A 23,747-nucleotide genomic window follows, 5' to 3' on the forward strand; every position below is an offset into this window, starting at 1 on the left:
ATTTATCCCTGATCACCAGCCTGAATGGTTAAATGTATGGTGAACCCATGTTTACTGCAATATGTAGAAGAAAAGGAAAGAAGAATATAGAACAGGAATAGATGAATAAAGATGTGAATGATGAGTGATAACTCAGTAAAGTGCCAATCTCAGTGTCCAGGCTGCGTTATTTTTTTTCACTGGAATTCAAGACCCACACCTACTCTGCCTTTGATTGGCTAACTCGAACACTACCCCTACATGACCCTTAGCCAAAACAACCAATGATGGCGAGTCTTTGTTGCTTCCTGGTTCCCTTACAGTCTGCAAAGCTAACAAAAACAGGGATTTACTCATCTTATATTGGATCTAACTTTAGTATGAGATTAATCTGCAGGTGTTCTGTTTCAAGATAAATGTCAAATGCTATAGAAAAGATCCCAATAGACTAGCACTGGGTAAGCCTTATTTGTAACCGAGCCGGTTGCCAGAAATGCAAGCACAAGAGCTCATGAGCAAACATAAATGTGCACAAAAAAATGGACATGACCAAAAGCACAATCCCCTCCAAGTTTACACCTGGTGGAGAATAAATCCTGATAGATCAAAGTAATTGTTGGCCCATTTCTTGCTTTGCACATACAGTATCTATTAACTCTTGCACGTTCTTAGCTGTAATCCCCGTGGTAGCTCCTTTTAATTACAGCTTGCTTAATTATATGCAATTACCTTTAATTAAAAATGACAAAAGTCTGTTAGATGGAGCTGTACAATCACGCACAATTACACTGTCTTCAAAGTTGTTTGTTCAGTGTATCTCACTTGAATGTCAGCTACGTCACTTTTTACTGATTACAGTTATGTACTATGAGGTCTACAGACTCATTAAGGAAACCAACCTGTAAGGTAGAGAATGCACATTGGGGGCCTGCTGTGCACCCACTTACACCCATTGTATAATTTCACACGTACAAGGGTAAAAGCACCAGACCATAGTGCATAATTAAGTGATTTAGGTCATGATGTACAGCACACCTCTGCTTTGCCTCTCTCCTGAGGTGTATCTATGAAAGGATGAGGAACAGACAAATGAAGCTGCGTGGAGAGCAAGCACCCCACCGCGTCCCAAATGGGCTTCATGTTTGGCCTGCTTTTAAATTCTCAATCACATAATTTACCTCAATTTACCTCCTAGAGTGGCTAGCCTTTTATCTCAACCCATAGATTCATCACTGTACACACACACACACACACACACACACACACACACACTGCACAAGGTGTCTTTTTTTTTTTTACTGCACATAAAGTACATACTCACACACAAAGACACGTGCAGGCAGAATTACCAAGTAGCTGAAAGTCAGTATTTAAGCTGCGTGAATTTTGTGTGTGTGTGCATGATGTGGAGGCAAAGAAGGAAAGCAAGAAAGACAACTTTAGAAAGGAATAAAGAAGAATCTGAACACAGTTGGAGAAATTCAGAGTGAGTTCAAGTGGGAAGAGTTGAGGACAAGTAAGAGAAAGCAAATCACAGGTGGAAGAAGGAACAGATATAGAAAAAAAAAGAAAACAAGCGAGAGTCAAGGTTTCCCATTTTGTGGTTTTCCTTAGACCATCAAAGGAAGCCAATTTCTCCAGAGAAGAAGAAGAGGAATGGGCTGGAATACATAAACACACCAAGAGGAGAATGAAGGTGAAACAAAATCAAAACCTCATAAGAAAGGAAAAAAAGCAAAGAAAAAGAGGATATGACAAGCATCTGCTTCAGGAAAAAGGGAAAACCTCGGAGGGAAGAGAGACACAACAGAGACTCAGTGTGTTTGATATTATGTAGAAAGTAAGGTCAAAGGATACACAGGCATTTGTGTTTTTTTGAGGTCTGACAGATCAAACATGGAGGATGCATAGGGAATGACAACTACAGACACACACACACACAAGAAGGAATGCCCACACAAACACACACATATGCAACACACCAGGGCTGAGGCTAGAGTCACACAAATGCCCTGTTCTAAATAGATAGTGATATTATCTTGCAGTTGGAGGGGATATGCGCTTACGTTTAGTGTGTGCACCGTATGTGTGTGAGAAGAGAGGAAAGCACAGAGAGAGGCTACAGATTAGAAAGAGTGTGCTGAGGCTCTGCTGTATACGGCCAGGCTCCCCTGGGCAGCTTGGCTACCATGTGATGGAGAAGATAGCTATTTTCAGCTCAGGAAGTTTAACCTACTTATCTCCTCCATTCCTACCTATCCTGCCACCTCCCTCCCTTTTACTCCCTCTCTCCGTGTCTCCCATTCTTCCTCCCCCATTTCCTCCCTACCTTTAGTGGGTCTTTTTTCACTCTGTGCCCATCTAGATTTTACTACGCTTTTTCCATTAGCTCTTGTAATAGGATCACAAGTAGCCAGTCCTAAATACCAGTAATAGAGAAGAATTGTGATCTGATCACTAAAACCACTTGTCGGAGTGGTCTGGGACTAATCTGACCTCATATGTTTTGTATTCTGAACACTAATGCATACCCGACAAAAAACGGGACAGGAAAATATATCATCAATGCATGATATGGTAGTTGTTGTGGTGAAAGCTGATGACTGAAACCACCCACACCAACAGATTGATCAAAATCAGGATCAGGGTAGCTCTTTCCAGCCCCAAAATCAGATTGAAGATAGTGCTTTAAGCAGTATAATGTCATTTATGCATGGCTGGAAAACATGGTTCTAAGTTTGAGAAGTCTTATGGCGTTAATAACACCCTGGATAGTGAGATTGACAGATTTGCCAGACACCGGTGGCCACGTTTGGCCCATGTATATGAAACACAAGAAAATCAGGTTGTTTGAACACAACCAATCTTTGTAATGAGGCCAGTCTCAGACTATAAATACTCAATAGGATAGCTGTTTACATTTAGTTTGTACATTTGTGGGTATTCATTACTAATATGCCATTTTTTTGCAGTTCCATTGATGCTATGAAAATGTCATGCCCCTTGTGAAATGCAGAAAAATTCTTGAAAAGATGACATTTGAAATTCATTTACCTTCGGCAGTCATATTCTCCTTTTATCCTTGCACAGCATACACACTACACACCATAGTATGCCACTGCAGAGATGTAAAACCATATATCTTGCTAATCTAACCTTCCTGCTATTCAGTTGCCTGTTTTGCTGTCATGGCACCAGGTTAATATCGCTGCGATATGCTTCAACTGAATCAATTCAGCAGACCCTCGAGGGTTCGACTTGACAGGCTCTGGCTTCAGTGGCCTCAAGACAAACCATAAGTCTCCTGTCACTGTGTGACAACCTGAAGGGCTGACATAGCGACTTAAAATGTTAAGTCATCATATCAAGTGCTGGCCCTATCCTCAGGTATTTTTTCTTTTTTACATAACATACAATTCATGATTTGTCCTGCTTATTGAAGGAAAATGCAGAGTATCCACTACAAATCTAAGACCTAATTCAATACAAAGTTCTAAATTAAAGCCAGCAGCTACAACTAGTGTATCTTAGTGTATCAAGATCTAAGATTCCCATATTTCCCCATATTTTCAAACAAAACAGGAATATTCATAGACTGACATTATTTATTGTTAAATGTTAAATAATAGTTTGTTCTTATCAGAACCAAATAGCTGACGCCTTGTTGGTTATTACCAGTAGCATTTAGAGGGAAGGTTCACAATAACCCATTCAGTTACTCACTTGTCATTTCTAAGCAAATCTGTCCTCACTGTCTCACCCACGCTCAGTCATTATGCATCTTCAGCCAGTGAAATACAACTATCTCTCGTCATCATTATCGTCACTAACTCACCTTCAATCAATGAAACAAGGAATCTGAAAATTCGAATGCAATCCCACACAGAGTCCCTCATAAACTTTGGAAACCCTCATCTTTTCATCACATTGACAAGTGCATGACATTTGCATGCTGTTACCTTGTAGTCTCTCTCTCATCTAGGGCAGACCTTGTTGCTTTTTCTCAACACTGTCCTTAGTTAAGTTAGAATAACTTAAAATTTGAGCTGCCATCTTCCTCAATCATTCCTATTCGTCCTTCCACAGTCAAATCAGGCACAGTGGCCATTAATAGCCTAAATAATAGACTGAGCTGTGGGATTTTTTCATTCTGATTAGGTCTCTGAGTCACTAATGGCAGCATAGGAAACAGACTAAATTCATCTCAAGTAGACCCAATCATTTCACAAAAATGATCAGGCCAAACGCAGGTGAAAGAAGCTGTGAGAAATCCTTTACAGCAGAAACTGTATCACATATATTTTTCTTCGGGGAAAGTTGCTTTGATACAGTAATTGGCTTATAAATGAGTCATGGAAATACAGAAGGCACCCCTCATCTTTTCTGCCTGCTAGCCAATGAGTGCAATGTTTGTGTACTCATTCACACGGACTGGATCAAGGTCTCAAGGGCTGTTTGAACCACTGACCTTTTCAATCACATTTCCGGTTACCTTAATCTGTAATCAATTTTCACATCAACGCAACTAGGACAGCAGCCTTATGACTGAGCTGACAAAAGTGAAGAGAAGAAGTATAACTCACTTGATTAACTTGAGGCACAAAATGTTAAACTGACTTTTATAAAGCCAATACCTCCTTCAACTCCAAATCCCATGATCCCTATGAACACTGCGGAGGCAACGGGTCCAGACATATCTGTAGGGTTTGTATTCCCACTGCAGTCATTTTGGGAATTAAGTGGCTTGGTTTATTGTGTGGCTTCATGACCTCACTCAATCAACTCCTTTCTCTCCCTCTCTCTCCTCTGTTTCTCTAAAGTAACAACCTCTGCCTCGTGTCTGATAGTGAAGGTCTCTCTGGACACACACACACACACACACACACACACACACACACACACACACACACACACACACACACACACACACACACACACACACACACAGAGACAGCAGGATACTCACACATACACACACGGAAATCTCAGAGGCTATAGAAAGTAAACAGGATTAACTGGCTATCCCTCGCTCCACTGTAAACGGCCTGTAATGGCAGCACTGCTTCTAAATCCCTCCATCTCTTTCTCTCCCCCTCTCTCCCTCCCTCCCTTTTCTATTAAACATGGAGGTTAATCCTCAACCCCCCTTGTCCCTAGCGTCGTGGCCTGGGATAAGCTGTCAGAGCTGGGCTGCTGATACTCAGCTTTGCTCCAACAGCCACACAGCCTGGACACAGCATATGAAATGTGTTGTTTGGGTGTCTACGTGTGCATTTTTTGTGTGTGTGTGTGACGGTGTATAAAAGTGCAAACATCCATACCTAGTTGTCTGCTTTTGCATATCTGGATGTGACTTGGTTGTTTATGTGTCGCCTTTAATACAATGCAATCCCAGCTGGAATAAAAAGCTAACTGTGGAGGACCCTGAAGCTACAAAGTGCACTCAGTGCCGGCCACAACAGCTCCTGACTGTGAGCCATGGACACACACACTGACCCAGACATTCCAGTCCTCAGCACTGGGTTTAATGGTGATACCGGGGGCCGAATATGAATCACTAATGACTAACACGCAGACATAACAAATGTCAGAAAAGTCAATGTGTTTTCCCTCCTGGTCTTCTTTCACTCAACACGGCTGACCTGCTTGCTGCAGCGAGGGAAAAGTCAATATAGTTCAGTTGGAAGAAGAGTCACAGGAACCAAAAATAGCAACTTGTATGACCCGTTCAGCTTATAGGTCGCAGCTAGTGTGTTTTTCCATATAATGGGGAATTAATGTTTCCCCAAGTTCTATAATAGGTCCCAGACCCCTGTGAAGTAATTCAAGCTTTGAGCGACAAAATAATGAATAACTGCAGTTACTCACCTGAAGGCCATCACCTTATATTTGACCCTCTTTACACAAAAGGAGAGGGAGGGGGTGTGGTGTCCAGGGAAAGAGGAAAAGGGAATAAAATAATAACTCTTATAATATGGTACAGAGATCCCTAGACTTATAAGCCAACAGAATACTGGAGGGTTTATGTAATCTAGCTGTCAAGTGTGTTCAGCACCTTTATGGGCATCTAAAATTTAAATTGGCACCATCTCTTTTTTCGTAACTGTTAAAATTCCAGTAATACATCCCTAGTCTGTGACCTGTTCGACATTGTTCAAGTACTTTCTGTTTCACAAGGACTTGCAATAGTGTAGAATGCTCCCATTTGAACATATTCTTCTTTATTACATTTAGAAAGAGCATAATGGTTTGAGCTCAATTTGCTGTGAGTGCTTGTAAAAAAAAAGAAAAAAAACTTTTTTTTTTTTTTTTGCACGCAGGACCTGGACATGAAATATGTGGGTAGGTTTTGCTGTTCAAGTATTCACAGACCAAGTTAACTTAGAAACAGAATGCTCGTGACTCAAAGTTGGGGCACTTCCATAACTTTGTTGGCCGATAAACTCTCAGAAAGAGAAACAACTCAGGTTAAAAATGTCTGGTTCTTGGATAAAAGGTACAAGTTAATCTACTGTACACAAAACTGTAAGTCAACTATGAATCCAATGTGCATTTTGGTATGAAACATTGAAAGTGGACAGAAGTTAAATGTTTGGCTTTTAAGAAAACTGATAATACCATCTGCAGCTTCAATGATTTTGCTTCCAGATTCTGGATAAATCTGGCAACCACGATGCCATGTTTCATTGCCAACTGCAAGAAACAAGTATTTTAAATTTGCTACAGCTCTAATTTGTCATGACTGGCTTCTTCTGCAGCGGCGGCCAGTGCTCATGGGTATCATAGTATTTAGAGCCTTCTGTCAATCCAACTAATGGAAAAAAAACATCAATCAACAATTTCTCAGAGATAGAGCTGAAATAATTAAAACTGCTGACCATAACATAAACCTGGATGATAAATTCTCTGGGTGCATTATAGACTCTTTGGAACACAAGAGGGAAAAAAAAAACATGCATATCTGATGCTGTATGTAAAGAGACAGATGTTCCTAAAGGTAAGGTGTCTTGAAACAGCAATGTGCGCTGCACAACACCACTGAGTACTATATGGAGACAATGTTTCACACTGAAAAGGTTACACAGGGTCAGGAATAGATCCCACGGCTCTTTATCTCAGCGACAATGGTTGTTAATGCATTATTACTTAGCGCAGACAACATCTCCTTTCCATCTCTCTGTCTCTCTTACTCTCGCTCAGTTCTGCCTGCCAGCTGAGACCAGACTGCCTTTTCTGTTTGGTTGAACATTTCCTCCCCAAAAAATCCTCCATTCCTCGCAATCACTTTCCATTTCTGTGACACCTGGAGTTACCCTCCAGTGCTTACTAAGGATCTGCTTTGCTGGCTCCATTTTCCAACCCTAACCATTAAGAGACAGAAAATTGCAAGAAAATGCCCATAGAATTTAACATGTAACAACAAATTTAGCCAAACTATATCTACTTACACTGCTTGATTATTTAATGCTATCACCGTCCCAGTGGGCTTTAGGTGCAAGCAAGCGTGGAGACAAATTAACAGCCAATACTAAAGGGAACATTGTGTGACCACAACAGTCAAGGAGCTGTGGCGCATAGTGAGAACAACAACTGAAAGTGTTAACAAGGTGAAAAGGAGGGTGAAGGAAGTGACAAAAGTAGGGCGCTAAGGAGGAGGAGTGAGAAAGCTGATAAGAAGACAAAGCAATGAAAAATATGGCTAAGATGAAATGGGGAGCAAGACAGTGGGTGTAAATAATGAATTGGGCTACGTGTGTAATGAAGGAAGGTGTGACATAAATGGGGTGACAATGTGAGATGTCATACAATTAATGAAATAGTGTGTGTTCGATGAGGAGGGTGGCTGTGAGAGGAAAGTGAACTTTTTTGTAGGGCTGTCAGGTCTTTGGATGTCCATTAGCGCAATACAAGAGTATGGGTCAGTATAACAGGACAGGCATTACCCTGAGCTGCTAAAAAGCCTTATTTTAATCATGTCAAACACACACTGAAAGCCATTGCTATTTTTATCTCCTATTTATAGAAGCGCAGGTTACATGCTGCAGGCAAAATCACGCACAGACACAATAAAATCTGTCTCTTGATGCCTCTTTTCTCTCCCATCACACGGAGGTGGCTCGCTGGACAACCTGAACTTTGCTAGGTTTAAACTTAAATAACATAGAGAGTGACAACGGATCAACGTGAAATTAGACAAGCAAAAACACCCTGATCATAACAGCATGTTAAACATTGACGGCAACAGCAGTTTGCCAGCTTTTTTTTCCCCCTGTCTGTGGTGCAAAGCTTTTTGCGAGGCACTTTAAATTCAACATAGAGCAGCGTTATCCATCCACATCTCTCTGTAAAGACAAGAAATGACAGCCTTAACAGTCTGTTGTAATTTACAGTAAAAACAAGCTGACAGGGACGCCATCGCAATTCATATTACGGTTACTCATCACCTCACTGACCTGGCCCCTGGTAGCAGTTGCCTTGTTAGCCCCCCAAGTCCCACCAGAGTGCATCAGGCTGTGCATTAGTGACTCACCGGGTGTTCAGCTTGCTGCGCTAACACGGCGTAGGTGGATATCCTGCTGCACAGGCATTTGGTGTGGACAGTGGTTGACGCGAGCGTTTGGCAGCCTTCTGTGCCCCAGTTTTCCGCGCCAGCTTCCCTGGAGGTGGGGAGAAGCACATGGGATATAAGCAGCGAGTGTGAGACAATAACATGCCACAGAAAAAAAAAAACTGTCTAAAAACACGTCTATAGGAAGTTTAAACTCAATGGGATGGGGGGTGAAAGGGGGACAGAAAGTTTCAGGGAGTAGACTTTCTTCACCATCAAGTTCACCAAGTTCACCCATTCAGTGGTACAGGTTTAATATGCAGGGATCACCACTCACGCATACCGACAGGCTCTTTTACACTGCTGGCATTAGAAACCAATGTCACCCTACTTATTCGAGTCCATGTTTAGCACCCTAAACACTTTCTTTCTCATCTTTGTTCTCTCTTTTCTTCTTTGTGCTCCATCTCCTCTTTCCTTGGAAGAATACTCTAAGAGACTTGAGGACAAATGAAAAGGGTTGCATCAGCTAACAGTTAACAAAGACCAGTGCGGTTTAAATGGTGGCTGTGAATTATTCAGCACTAAATGGTCAATTGCTTTGACATGCAAAAAAAGTTACTCTGGAAGTGAGTGCCCAGAATTTCATACAATAGAACCTTGTACCTTTTATAGCCCTACATCTTTTTCCCCTTTCCTTTATTTGCCCCTCACCCCTCCCTTACACTTTCCTTTAAATGCCCTCAATAGGCGGGTGAGGGCTGAGTTCAATCAATAAGATTCTTACTGAGCTAATTACCCTGGCAGCTCCCAGTAACATATTAACCTTATGTTTAACCTGAGATATGCTTCTATTCCAAACAGCTGGAAACATTATGCGAGACACGAAAGCAGGCAGAGATGTTCAGATGGGGTCAAGGAGGCCGGCAAGGGAGATAGCAAGAAAATATATTTACATAATTTCTCACAATGAGTAATTAGATCTGACATGTACACAAGGTTTTCTGCCAAAGCACAGTTTTGGATATTGTTTCACATCAAGGATTTCTGTAATGCTCTTCTCACTCAGCATCGATCCTGATTCAGCCACATTTCAATGAGATGATCATATTTCAGAGTGTTTTGGTCATTGATTTAATCAAATATTAATAAATAAAGAAGAAGTGGTATAAGAGACCTGAAGAGATATGTATGTTTTAACATTTTAATATATTTGACTGTTGGATTAAAAGCTGTAAAGAGTTTTACTTCAAAAACACTCAAAATATTTAGCTATAATAAAAAATAAAAATAAAAACCTGGCAGTCTACTTTTGAAAAAAAAAACAAAAAACAAATAAGGAAACAATTTAAAACTACATGCAAACCTTTGGTGTTGATTTATGGAGAACTCCACAAAAACCTTTAGGCATTTGAAGAAGCATGTATGTATAACCAGATGTATAGGTGGCACAGAGGCACAGTAAATGGATGCAACAGAGGAAGCATGTCAAGCTGCTGTATAACCTCATGAGGTTCGGTAAGTGGGAAGAGGAGATATAGGAATGTAACCTAAAAGTCTGTAGAAGAAGTGCTCTCCTATCAGGAAAAACTTTGCTTTAAAGTAATGAAAACATGTCTGGTTATTCTGGTGTGTCAGAATAATCACATGGTAGACTACATCCTTCAACAGTTTGTTGGCAATAATGAAATAATGCATTTCTGTTAGTAACTTTGAAAGAAAAGCTTAGTAACAAAAAACGTTTTATTAACGTTTTTCATAAACACAGTACAGATCATATTTGTTCATTTTGCCCTTTCTTACATGAAATGCAATCATATTGCAGACAGCACGGTGCACGCTGTTATTTCACCACTAATTCTTTAGTACATAACGTAATTACTTCCTCTCGAGCTAATAGCTGCGAGCATTCTCAACAGCGGCTGGAGAGAAAATTTAATAAAGTGATGCCTATATAAGGGCTTCACCATTAAGATTTGCATGAGATCTGTAATCTTCAAAATCACTCAATACACTGAAAATATATGGCTTTAGACGATAGCGATATTATATATCTGAGCGTTGCCTGTATCTCAAGGGAAGGCTTTGGCGACAGTTTCACTTTATGAGAAACGATAAGCTGGCTTGTTGCTTCTTGTATTTATGGTGTCTCAAGGAACATTTTGGATGTTACCCTGCCTCTGGAGAAATCACAGGCAGATGGTTTAATATCTTATATAAAAAGATTTCCAAGATTCTTTGTATAACCTAAATATAACAAAAAATCCTTGCGTTGCCCTGCTGTAGTGGTGCTTACTTCTCTAAAAGATACAGTAATATGAGGAAACACAACAAGCAAAAATATATATCATGGTATTTTTCATCCATCAACTCCATGTTCATCTTCCTGGACTATAGTGTATGGCTACACAGACGCTACATCTCCGTCCTCCTTTTTACTAAACACTTTATTTTTCAATGTAACAATGAAATACAAATCAGTTCAAAAAAATGCCAAGCTTTTGATGTTACTCGTCAGCTCACCATGAAATCTATTCATGAGAAATCCAGCAACGTGTGTGAACATGAATCAAATGAACAAACATGGTGAATTGTTTCTGCATCTGGACTAAAAGTTTTTTTTTTTAAATAGTGTTATATTGTGGATTCTTCTGCTGTCAATCAAATGGAGCATACATATGCTTAAAAAGTACACGAACCACCCACCAGTGACAACATGTTCACCACGACACAGTACAATGCGTCATTTTAAACTCCCTATACCTCTGCTGTGACAAGCCACTGAAACACAATCAGTGTGACACTAAATCACAAGAATGTATCAACATTAAATCTCAAACGTATATCTGAACATGAAGGAAAGCGCACACACACACACACGCTCGCAAACACACACGCGACACTCAATTCATAATGTCAGTAATGAGATGTGAGTACAATTCCCTGATGATCATCATCTGCACAGTGACACTTCAAAGACTGAAGATCGGAAAATGAGTCACAGCGGTGAAGCCTAGAGACAGCTTGACAGGTAGCAACATGGTGTATATTCTGTGTGTGTGTATGTGTGCGTGTGTGTGAAAGATGAAAATTGAATGACAGTATATTTGCATCTTTTGTAAGGGAATCCTCCAAAGTTTGCACATTTCGTGAGGTAATTTGTGGGTTATATTTACATTTTTTAGTTCAATGTACACGTGGAATCCACTGAGCTTACAGTGCTTCATGCATGAAAAGAAAACGTGTGAGCTGTCTGTGTGAACCCCCAGGAGATGTCAAGTAAAGTATTTACAAATGGCTTCATTCATACACAGTAAAACACAGCCATATGGACTACACATGCATTAATGATTGTGTTTTAACTGAGTAGAATGGGGAGAAGGAAATGTTGTGTACTGACTTATACATGACTTATAGAATGGTAGATGCACATGAGGAAGCAGGCATGCCATTTACTGACACTAATGGTCTGACTAGAAAGCCACAGACATATCAAGTATTCTATGCCAGTCAAACGGCAAAGAGGAAGTTGAGCTAATGAGGAACTGTCAGACAGCTCACAACAGGGGGGGCACTGAAGATAATGCCGACACACAGGCACAATGCACATTATCTGTGACCTCTTTGGTTTGGCTGCTGAATTTCGAGCTTAATTGACTGCTGACCCTTATCTAATTGAGCTGGATTTGATGTCTTTTAGCACAAAGACATCTTTGACTTTTTGTTTAGTTTTATTTCACCCACAAACTTGCAACAAACCCTGATCTTTGATATTGCAGATCCACTACAGCTACACACTGCTGATGCAGGCCCTGCTGGGCTCATAGAAGTATTAGATTATCAGTTGGGCTTAGCCCGCGAGGAAAGATTAAAAGGACATGGCTTTTGTTTTACTTTTGTTATTGGACTTGAATGAGCCTGGGGCTGCTGCCGACTCCTCTTATCGTGAAAAACAGGTACCAGGTGTACAAACAGGTGTACATATCAGTATAGTTGGTTTATAGACTATAGATCCCAAATGTATACTGCAAAGATATCAACCTGGCAGAATCCAAACAAATGCTAAGATGTGTAAATATACATAACACCGTCTAGTTCAGGGGGATATATATACAGTACATCTGCTGTTTGGTCTTGACTTTGACAAAGAATAAAGTTTTATTTAATGGATGTCAGAACTGGCTTCATTTGCCAAGTAGTTATCCTTCAGAGCACATGGGGATTACACAGTTTGCTCTGATCCACCACAGCCAAAACATACATACAATTCTAACATGCTGATGTTTAGAGTGACGTCCATCGTCTTAGTTATAAAGAAATTAAATCTTTGACCTGATGGTGGTGCTAGATGAAAAGGTAACAGATCACTAAATATATTACAATTCATCCTGTTGGGAACATTTCTTTTTTCATAATTTTAAGACAGTTCACCCAATTGTAGCTGAGACAATTCACAGATAATCCAGAACTCATGAATGCTAGTCAATAATGTAAATGTTGAAATATTTCACTGGATAAGAAAAGAGCTTTGAGCTGATGGTAGCACTAGATAAAAAGGTGGTGGATCACAAAAGACAATAATTGTGGCAAAAATTGTCTGGATCAAAGTGGTCGACCAACCAGCCACAATGTTAACATGCTTTGCTTGTGACGAAAGCAACAGCACCAAAATATTTTTTCCTCTATGGTTTCTAACATATGGCAATTTGTTCCATAATTGATAGTAGAATTATGTCGTAGTTGTGAAGAAAAAGAGGAAAAATACCTCCTGAACAACAGCATAAATTGACCTTTTATGTCTACTGAGAACAAATTGGCACCAACCCTTGACTGAAAGGGCAGTGCTATGAAAGCCAATTGCACCCTGTTAAGAAACAAAAAAGGTTAAACATGCTTTGAATTCCTAAATCTGAAGGGATGTAGGGATTTGATGCAGCTGTATGGAAGTAAAGTTACTGAAAAAGCAACCCCTTCATCTGCCTCGAACATAGACATGAATAGTGATGTGTTGCCAATGTCATCCATAGCAACCTTTTATTCTCGGAAGACAAAGATGAAATCATTAGGATAAGGTAAAGGGATAGAGAATGCAGACAGAGTTGCACATTAGGCTTTATGATACAGGAACTAACATGCTGTATTCAGGCAACATTTCATATCTAGTCACCGCTAAGCATTTAAACCAGTTTTACTGGAAGAAATGGAGGAGGAAATGTTGTCCTACATAGCTGTCATCGATGTAATGAGGATTAACATTATCAGCTAATTTTAGCTGCTGGCAAAACACTGTCAAAACTGATTTATGAGATGACTGTAGCCAAAAAAATATAGTTCAGTAGTAAAATTGCAGTCCATCGCTCTGTCTCTCATTGCTCATTTCTGGCAAAATGCACCATCAAATTTGTGTCATCAGTGGTCAGAAGCGCAGACAAGCAAGGCAATTACACGGGGGAAAAAATAAAAATGTGAAGGGGATAAGGCAAACAGCAATAAATGCAAAGAGATGAAGAAAGCATTGAGGGATGACAAAAGAATTTCACATATAAATGGAAGTCAAAAGCATGTAAATCAAAGTTGTATCCTCATTACACAGAGAGTACTTTCAAGTCAAATTGCTATGAAGTCTTTAGAAGATAGCAGAAACAGGTTTAATATTCAACGCGTGGTTTTGTGAAGTCATTGAGTAGTTTTTTAACAGAGACTGTACAACCTGACGTTTTAATGCTTTTTGGAGAAGAAAACTTTCAGTGTGTCTAAAACAGAGAGAGAGTTGGCGATATACATTGCAAAAAGAGAGCTAATGAGTTATAGACAGGACTAGTGTGAATGATAGGGCTTGTTGTAGTAGAGAGGGATTTTAAGGCACATTGAGGTAGGTAGCCTTGAAGGGACACAGACGCACAGATACATTAAATTCATGACTGTACAGTATGTCAGCATGAATGATGTTCCAAGGCAACCTGCATGTTTGATCAAGTATGTGCATGCTCTGATTTTTGTTCTCCATGTTTTATTCAGTTTACTGCATACCATCTCTAAGGCATGCTTTCTGTCATAGCTGCAGCCTGGTAGAGTATGTAGCATTTCATGGCATTCTCTACCTAGTTTGATAACTGCATGTAACAGCCTTTTTTTCCATCATGGAAGACATTTTGACATGAAGGCACGTGTATATATAAGCAAATTAACAATGGCTGAATTCCATTCAGGTGCGTCAGTTGTCATGACACTTAAAAAGGATGGAGTCATTGTTAATGCCATTAGTAACACCTGTGCTTTCCCCTCCACTGTATGACAAGTCAAAACGTCTGCTGTGAGAAAAGGCCTGTTGACACCGTATCTCTGACTCCCTTCAACCTGAGCAGAGGTCTCATCAACCAAAATAACTGAAAACTCTAAAAAAGCTGTCACACTGGACACTAAGCATCTGTTTTCCTTGTCTCCCAATGTGGTAAGACTTCTCATAAGTCGTGCCTGAGTTACTGCCACAAGGTTCTCAGTATACTGTACAGGAGACCTAGCAAGATTTATACTGACAGATTCACAGCCACTAAAATCTTTGTGCTGTCTTGAATGTGTTGAATTGTGTTTATTTTTTGTAATTTTGAGATTATTTCCCTGTACTTGTAATTCCACTCTCAGTGTCATCTCTTTATTGTTTTCCCCCATATTACCACCACCATAATGGTGCCACATTGTTAAATATGTATTTAAGATGGCTCTATTTCTATCTTAATTACACACGTGTCAAATGTAATTATGAATGTATTCGGCATCTATAATTATTTGCCCGACAATTTCTTCATGTGTATGTCACATATGTGCAAACACACTGTATGCAGTAATAACTTCTTTATCGTAGGAGGGAATTTATTTTTATGATTGAAGCCACAAGAAAAAAAGGTGTGGAAAAGAACATCTATTCCGCCTGATGGAATCTATTGTGGTAGACATTACAAACCTGACCGCCAGAGAGCCAGAATGCACATTCACCAGAGGCAGCGCATATTGGCCTTTTACTCTCAATAAAGCTAGAAAGCGCTGAAGCGAATCTTCACATGACACAAATCATCTGTACTTACTCAACCCTTCATACCACCTATTATGAAGGACTGACCAGCACACATTCACGTCACAGCATCTGCCCCAGTGTAGGCTTGTGTTTACATTTCAGTGCATGTGTGCGTCTGCATGCATAAATGTATTTGACCCAGTTATTAACTAGGAACTAAGCTTTTCTCTGATGCTCTCCCCTGACTGATGTAAAGGTCGCTCTTATAACCACAAGAATACACTGTGAGATTATTTGAAGCTTGCTGTGATGTTTATATGCAAGACAATACAGGTAACATTTAAAAATGGTATCTCAGCTATGGTAACTTAAACATAAAATACTGACTGAAGTGAGTCCCATGTGTTGTGTAACGATAAAAAAACTAGACATTAGACATCTATGTCTTTATATAGGAAGAATTATTTGTATAGGATAGTGCACAGGTTGTTTATAACACCATTACTTCTCCAGTATTTATTGATTTCTGGTTCACTTTTCTTTGCTTTTAAATGAAAACATGAATGGATCCTTAATAAAGAGTTCTTGGAACTTGTCATGTGAGGTTGTGACACAAAATCTTACTTCCCGCTTCTTCTGATACTCATGTGAGCAGGATGCTTTGTCACTGACCTATACTGCCCTAATCTGCTCTCTAGCATGGCCACGGGCTAATTTATAAGCTTCTTTGCCAGGATTATCTTTCTTCCTGGTGTGCAAGCTAGTCAGCGAACATGAAAAGCAGAGATACAGGTTTCAACGACAGCCGTAAATGGCCTGCTGCCCTACTGCCTGCATTCTATGTTAATATGGCTATGAGGAAAGTGGCTCCTGCAGGTAGAAAAGGGCTTTTTTCTTTGTGTTTTTTTTTTTTTTTTGCAAATGTACATTTTCCAAAAATTTCAAAGAAAATGTGATTTGACTATCTTGCCAGGGACTCAAAGAGGACTCTAAAAGCCCCAGAGACTCACAGAATCCTTATAAAGCATTAACACAGTGCCCTCTCAGCCTGCTTTCAGCAGCAAAGAGTAAAGAGGATAATGTGCGACTGAACAAGATAAGCACAAGGCAAATACTGCATTAGACTTTAGGTTACGTACAAGATCTTGTATCAGTGTCCTTTCAATACAAAGATCTAAATACGACTGCCACAAAGTGACCTAGAATAGATTTTATGGAGGTATAGATGTTACTCACCCAGCTTTTAAACTCTACAAATCCAGCAGCGAGGAGGCAGTGTATTCCAAAGTCTTCTTTTCCTTTGCTTCTTATATTACCTTCAAATACTAATCACTACAATGCCTACCATCATCTTCAGCCATGTCCAAGGGAGACTGCATCAGTTTTAAAAGCTATCCCTCTGGCTGTACGGTAATACAGTGGTCCATTCCACAGGCACTGGTCACATGATGACACAATCAATAAAAACATGAAGCAAAAAATAAAAAATAAAAAAAACACTAACCTCAGAATAAACAACCCTAACCTGATTTACATAACCTCATCTCCCAAACTATTTTTCCCAAGATTTTGTATAAGGAAAAAAAAGCAGCCCACACTTATCCATGGAGTCCAACAGCAGAAAGAAATCATATTAGAAGTCTAGACTTGCACCTACGGCTACTTAGAACCGATCTCAACATGTAACAGTTACTTAAAGCCACCAAAAATACCCTGACGCTGACTGTCCTCAACAAGAACCCGAGCCTTATGCCTTGAGAATTAAAGCTATCATCTTAATGGAGTCTCTAAAGACTGTTTTGATGGCTGGGTATATGAGCTAAGAGCTTGTCCCCGTCTGTAACGCCCATTGGAAGAAGAGCCCACATAAGCCCTACTGGCCGACTCCCTCTTGCTGCGCTGACTCGCTGTTTGACACAGTCTTGATCCCTTCTGCTCTGTCAGATGGAAAAGTGGAGCAAGCCCTATCAGCCCTCCACCTCCTGGTGGCTACACTGTTAAGCGTGTTAGTGGGTCCGTGTGTGTCTCTGCATTAAGTGTTTGTCTGTGATGGCGGGGGAAGAAATATGCACAAGTGGATACAGTGCTTTGTAAAGTGGTAAATTAATGCAAGGCAAATCAGTGTCAGATGGGGTGAAAGAAAAAGTTATCAACATTTATTTCTGTCACGAATTTACGACCACATCTGTTGGTTTTCCTCAGTTTTAAAAACTGACTTTGAATAAAACTTCTACTGAAGTTCAGATGCTATCTAAAAACAAGCATTAAAAAGAAGAATAAGGCAGATAACTTCTAGACTGTACCCACGATAGCAGTGTATTATCTGCTAGATTCTGTATGTTTAACTGCTACAGATGTAAGTGTATGGAGGACTGTTTTAAGACTGATCTTTATGATGTCTCCTCACAGATAACGTCTGTATAACAACACATTTTTTGTATTATAGATCAATTTCCTATACCAAAGCACTGAAGTATATGTATGACAATACATCACCTGTTAAAGGGGAACTGCACCAATTTTTCCATGAAAGTCTATATATAGATTTTGAGGAGCATATGTGAAAACAGTTGCAAAAAGCTGTGTGTCTCTACAGAGAGGTGCATATAGTATTATAAGTGATGTCACAGTGTCGGTTGAGGCTGAAGGCTATCTGTAACTGCTTATCCTCGTCAGAGTCATGGTGAGGCTGGAGTCTATCCCAGCTGACTTTGTGCAAGAGGCGGGGTACACCCTGGACAGGTCGCCAGTTCGGGCTGAAGACTACAAGTTTGAAAATGAAACAAATAGGCTCACATCATTTGCTGCTACTAGCATAACACAAGCAGAACTCACACTTAACTGTCAGTAGTGCAGTTGCATTGTGGGTATTGTAGGTTCCAGGTAATATTTCTGATTCTGCTGCATCAACTTTGATGCTTTTTTCCCCCCTTTAAACTCTTGATCATGAGTCCGACTGTGTTATAGATGTGCAGTGCTAAATCGATGCAGTAGTCTTTTAATGTAAGGCCTCTTACAGGGTACAGATTTGAAGGGGGACACTGTATTTATGCGTTTTATTCGCTTCCTTTACTTGCTTGTTGGTTGCACAGGTGAGTAATAGATTGCACATAAAAGGCTGTAACAACGGCAATATGAGAACAAGATCATTTCTTACACTTGGTGAAGGTCAGAATTACCATAATGCCTTTTTGTAAATTAAACATGACTACATCCAGGACCGTTTTGTGTCCAGCTGGTTATTGGCAGGGTGCAGAATATGCCTGTGACTTTTTACATCATTTAAGGTTGAGACCTGCCAATGCCAAAAGCTGATAGCGGTGCTAGATCAGTCTGAGCCCAATACAAGCCTCAATCTACCGTGTCAGATTGAGGATGTTAGAGTGACTTGTGCTGCAAACCAGGCCATTATTACTCTACAGCAGTGATGGGAGGTGGGGGTGGGGTAGGGTGCCTAGGTCTTTAACCACTGATCCCCGATCTAGATGAAGACCACAGAGGATTAGAAATGAGATTAAGTGACCCTCAACCCTTCACAGGCTTACTGCCATCCATCCATTTAAAGTGTGTATTACATTTATATCTACTGGGTCATATTTTTTATGCACACTTTGAAATGAGATAGCTCAGTTGCTTGCCTATAATGCATAGAGCTCTTTCATTTGTATGAGGATAGGTTGCTTGTAAGTTTACTAGAAATGAAATAATAAATATATGAGTGATGCATAAATACATTTTTGAGTAGAGCAATGTATATTCTATAGATGCCAGCAAAAAGCTTTTTTTTATTGAAAAAGCAGCAGTTCCAGAATCAGTATAGTACATCTGGGAGTGGCACATATACAATCTAACTCAGCCACAGTAATCTATAATGCACCCACCATAAGCGCTTCACTGTACAGCGAGTGAGTGTAAGTCAGTGGGGGTTCAGCCAGATATCCTACACTGAGGGTCAAAGCACGGAAATGCCAGAGGCAAGGTCAGCAACCACGCAGTGAAGAGAAGCTGAACACCCATTATCATTTCTCATGGAAGAGAGAAAGATTTAGTGAGAGACAGCAATACAGTGAGGAGAGACAGAAATAACCCAGCAAGGATTCAACGTAGACAAAAATGTCAACTTTAGTTTCAGCACCGTGTACACCTCAGAACATGGTCAGAAAATGTGTACATTTTTACCCTTAATAGCTTTGCTTCCACTGACCTGAGCTCACAGTTTCGAACCTTGTAAAACTTTTATGAGAGCTAAAGATAACAGTATCTATTCGAGTCGGCGAGGCACATGAACGAGAGCAGTCTGAGGAGACAGGCGCATGGGGGAAGACAGGGAGGGATGGCGAGTGCCATGATTTGGGTGGGCAGATGGTGCCGACATATGGGCCTGTTAGGGGCAAAATAAATAAATAAACACTCACACATAAATACTGAGATGAACTGTGAGTGCCACAAACTGTTGGCCAACTTAGCCAGCTGAAAGCGAGCGCAAATGGGAGAGAGCTACCATTAAAAATGGGTGCAGATTTCTAAATAGACCACTGCTGAAAAACATGCGCTCAGACAATTGTGATGGGGATGACAGCAAGCTTTAGAAATTTGAGTCTTTGTGATCCCTAATCTTCAAGTAAGCATGCATTACCCATGTATGCATTATCACAATTAAGCGGTAAAGACACACATACAGTGAGGGAATGTGGGCAAATCTTTGAGCACTAAATATAGCCTCCATATACAGGTCATATATTGGCATAAGTTATTTTTCCATCTCTGCTTTGAGCTTCGTTTCTGCTGCTGCTGCTGCTGTCTGGCTCAGCTGCTGCTGTGTTTGCCTCCCCTCCGCATTGCTATCTATACATTCTCCACCTCTTGTCTGCCTTCTGCTCAACCTCAAAGCTCGTGGCTCAGTCACAGAGACAGCCAGGTTGAGAGAGGTGATATCCTCAAGCAAACAAACGGCCGCTTTGTAAAACACGTTCTCTGGCCGTATCAACTGCATGCTGCCTGCCCGGCTCAGCCGAGCAAGATCGGCTGCCCAACACAGACAGGCAAGCAGAGGATGGATTGAAATGTCAAAACTGTACAGTCAGTGTCGATGCTACTTTGGTCTTGTGCAAGTGGCATTTTCTGTCTTTGTACGTGCATGTATACACATACATAATGTATAGATGAGAAGTTAAATATGTGGCTGTTTTAACTAAAGCACACCAGTTGGCTACGCTTCACAGCTTCACACCAGCTTCATGTTGTGATGACTCCAGGCTGTTTACACTGAAATGGTCAAGTCTGCGCATTAACTTAGGATTGTTGTCAATTCCAAGGAATAGGAAGAAATATCTGTCTCAAAAGTCTCAAAAATAAGTATTTTTCTAAACAATTTTTTCCACTTAGTGATGTTCCTCGCTAGCTAAGACAGCACAATAGGATCATTTTGTTTTGTTGCTGCTGTTTGCTGGCAACAAAGATATGTAATTCCACATTCAATCCTTGTTTTTTTTTTAGTTTATGTCACATTCAGCGTTGTTCTGGTCAGTTTTTGTGTGAATGCTTTTAATCATGTTGTGTGTGCTCCCTACTGTGTGTGTCTGCAAACATATTACCTAATCCCTGGTAAACACACTTGGATGTTTTCCACATTCCTCCCAGTTTGAGTATGTTTGGTTGGTAGACATCACTGCCACTTTATATTCTGTTTGGCTCTCTGCCCTTGTAACGTCTGCGGATTTAATTTGATTGCAGCTGTAATCTGCCGGCTAGTTAATTGACTTTGCCAAGCCTTGTTCCTCTCCTACCTTGATGGAGAGGGGTAGTTTGATAAGTTACAATGTCTTATCCTCCTCTCCTTGTGAACCTGCAGTCCCATTGTGTGCTTTGGTCACCAGAGAGTAGTCCTCTAGAACTGGATAAACTAATGATGATCTCGAGAGGGAAGCTAAGCTGACCAGAATGTTTTTGTCATCTTTCTTGTTGTCAAAGTCGACAGCGAGAGCCTACTGCAATGGCTCTATGACAAATGTGAGTCTTATAAAAGCCATTTGCTCTGTCAAATCGGTCTCTTAAAAATGATGTTCATATTCAATGAATCTGTAATGGCTAATGTATTTTATAGGAAAAGTAATGCCAGCAGGATGGCTTTTGTAATCACCGAAATACTGAAACACTTGAAAAATCAACCTCCACTCAAGGTCAACATACTCATTCAGCGAACTTTGTGTGCTGATGAATAGCATGTGACACAATCAAAGGCTGTAGAAAGTAAACGAAAGAAACAAAGTGTTTTAAAGATCTGCAAAACTTTCACATTCAATAGATTTAATTTGTTATCCTAATAATATATTTTCCAGGTCTGCTGACATTTTTATGGTAAAATGTAAGTACCTCAAAGAACTTGGTCATGTTTATGGTTAAATAGCATGAAGCCACGTGGTAAGATTTGTTGAGTTTTGTAATATATAACCAAAACTATGATCATTTTCTAAGCAGCCTGAAGCCGGAACCTTCCACTATAAAATCAGTGCTATATTTCGGTGTTTTGTGTGAAATGAAACCATGACCTGTAATCAAACCCTGGTTTAATGGTTTCGAACAAATTTGACTTTGTTATTGACAAATAGAGTACTCACTATGTGGGTTAATGGTTAAAACGACACGATCAATTGCACCGGTTTACATTATGTAAGTTCACTAGATTTTCAGTATACACAGCCAACAATGTCAAAAAACCAGTGGCCTACACAGACAAATGAGAAGAAAACCCATTAGGTGTAAAGCTAAGGCTTCAGGCCACCGATGACATAAAACTGGATTGTTCAAATTGAACCAAATGTCGAGCAGTTGCAGTGGAACATGGAATTGCAAATTAAACCTCTAATGTGGTGTGAGTAAAGGCAAACAGAAAAACCGGAACAAAGAGAAACTTGTTCCACTGAGTGATGATACTTTTGAATTCTAAGCAACACAGAGAGAATGGTGTTTGTTCTCATTGACTAATTCAATTAACACTAACACGGGGAACTTCATTAGACTGTTTTCAGTTCATTAATAAAATTAATCTGACTGGGCACGGGCACACACAAAATAAACATCAACACACACACATACTGGCAAGGTGTGTCAATGCACACTCACATGCATGCGCGTGTCAAAATCATTTAGGGTAACTTACGGGTTGCCATAGTCCCAGACAACACACTGAGGATCTGATGTACCCTGCAAGATATAGGGAGAGGGGAGGGGAGAGAGAGAGAGAGAGAAGATAAGCTGTTATTGCCAGTTGAGAGGATGAGTGAGAGAGGGAGACAGAGAGAAGACTGAATAGCTCGTTGCCAGAGGAGAAAGACTGATGCTGCATGGACGATGGAGAGAGGTAAACAGACAATGAAAGAGAAGGATTGAGACAGACGGTGGGAGGGACAGATGGAGAAAGAGTCATTGTCAGAGGACAGAGCAGCAAATAGCTGCTGCTACCCACTGCTGGCTGCTGCAAAGGAAAAGATGTGGGAGCTGTGAATTGAGAGAGTTAAGAGACAAAGAAAGAAAAGCCATTTCATATATACACCAAGTTGAGGTCATAAACATCCAGTAGTGGAAAAGCATTCTTTTTTTTTTTTACTTAAGTACAACCTCAGGGTGAAGTCGTAAAGTAAAAGTAAATAACTATCAAGCAGTGAAATGTACTCAGGACAAGTGCTTTTTTTGAAGGCCCTTTCAGAGTGTGTGAAGACTCACCAAAGTGAGATGAAGTACTTCAGAAATTCTGTTACTTCTTTTATCTATAATCATCCTTCTATGTATTTGAAGAACTGATTAATAAATGTTCAAAACTGCAAAGAAATAAAGTCACACAACCACTCATGACGGTCTAAATGCTGGTGATTTGCTATCAGCTCACTCTTAATCCATCGACTCGCTGGAGCCAAAAGCCAATATCTATGGGTCGAAAGGCAGGTAAATCATCTGGTAATCAACGCTCAGTCATGCACGGCGGCGAAGGAAGACTTGCTATGACTCAATCAGTGAATCAATCACAGGATCAATATCTTTAACTGACTCATCACAACTTGTTCCACCGGTGATCTTCAGTGATCTCTGCATTGATCCGTTTTAAAGAATCGTCCGTGCCCTTTCAACCCACACGCCTCATTTGCTAAGGATTGGATTGTGATTGGTTTTAGGTGAACTTCGAGGGTGTCTGGCATGCATCAAAGATTCTGA

At 40.2% G+C, this 23,747-nt stretch overlaps 1 protein-coding gene across 5 annotated transcripts in view; it reads right to left on the reverse strand.

Annotated features, from left to right (window-relative positions):
- adgrb2 (adhesion G protein-coupled receptor B2) overlaps positions 1-23,747 on the reverse strand; it is a 202,037-nt gene that overhangs the window by 40,097 nt on the left and 138,193 nt on the right. For all 5 annotated transcript variants that reach the window (XM_027286127.1, XM_027286128.1, XM_027286131.1 and 2 more), the window contains 2 exons: positions 22,699-22,742; positions 8,510-8,636 (listed from right to left, as the gene is read on the reverse strand). In XM_027286127.1, coding sequence (XP_027141928.1) covers positions 8,510-8,636; positions 22,699-22,742 — 171 coding nt within the window. The remainder of the gene's footprint in view (positions 1-8,509; positions 8,637-22,698; positions 22,743-23,747) is intronic.

Source organism: Larimichthys crocea, chromosome XIII (assembly GCF_000972845.2).
Source record: "Larimichthys crocea isolate SSNF chromosome XIII, L_crocea_2.0, whole genome shotgun sequence".
Classification (NCBI taxonomy): domain Eukaryota; kingdom Metazoa; phylum Chordata; class Actinopteri; family Sciaenidae; genus Larimichthys; species Larimichthys crocea.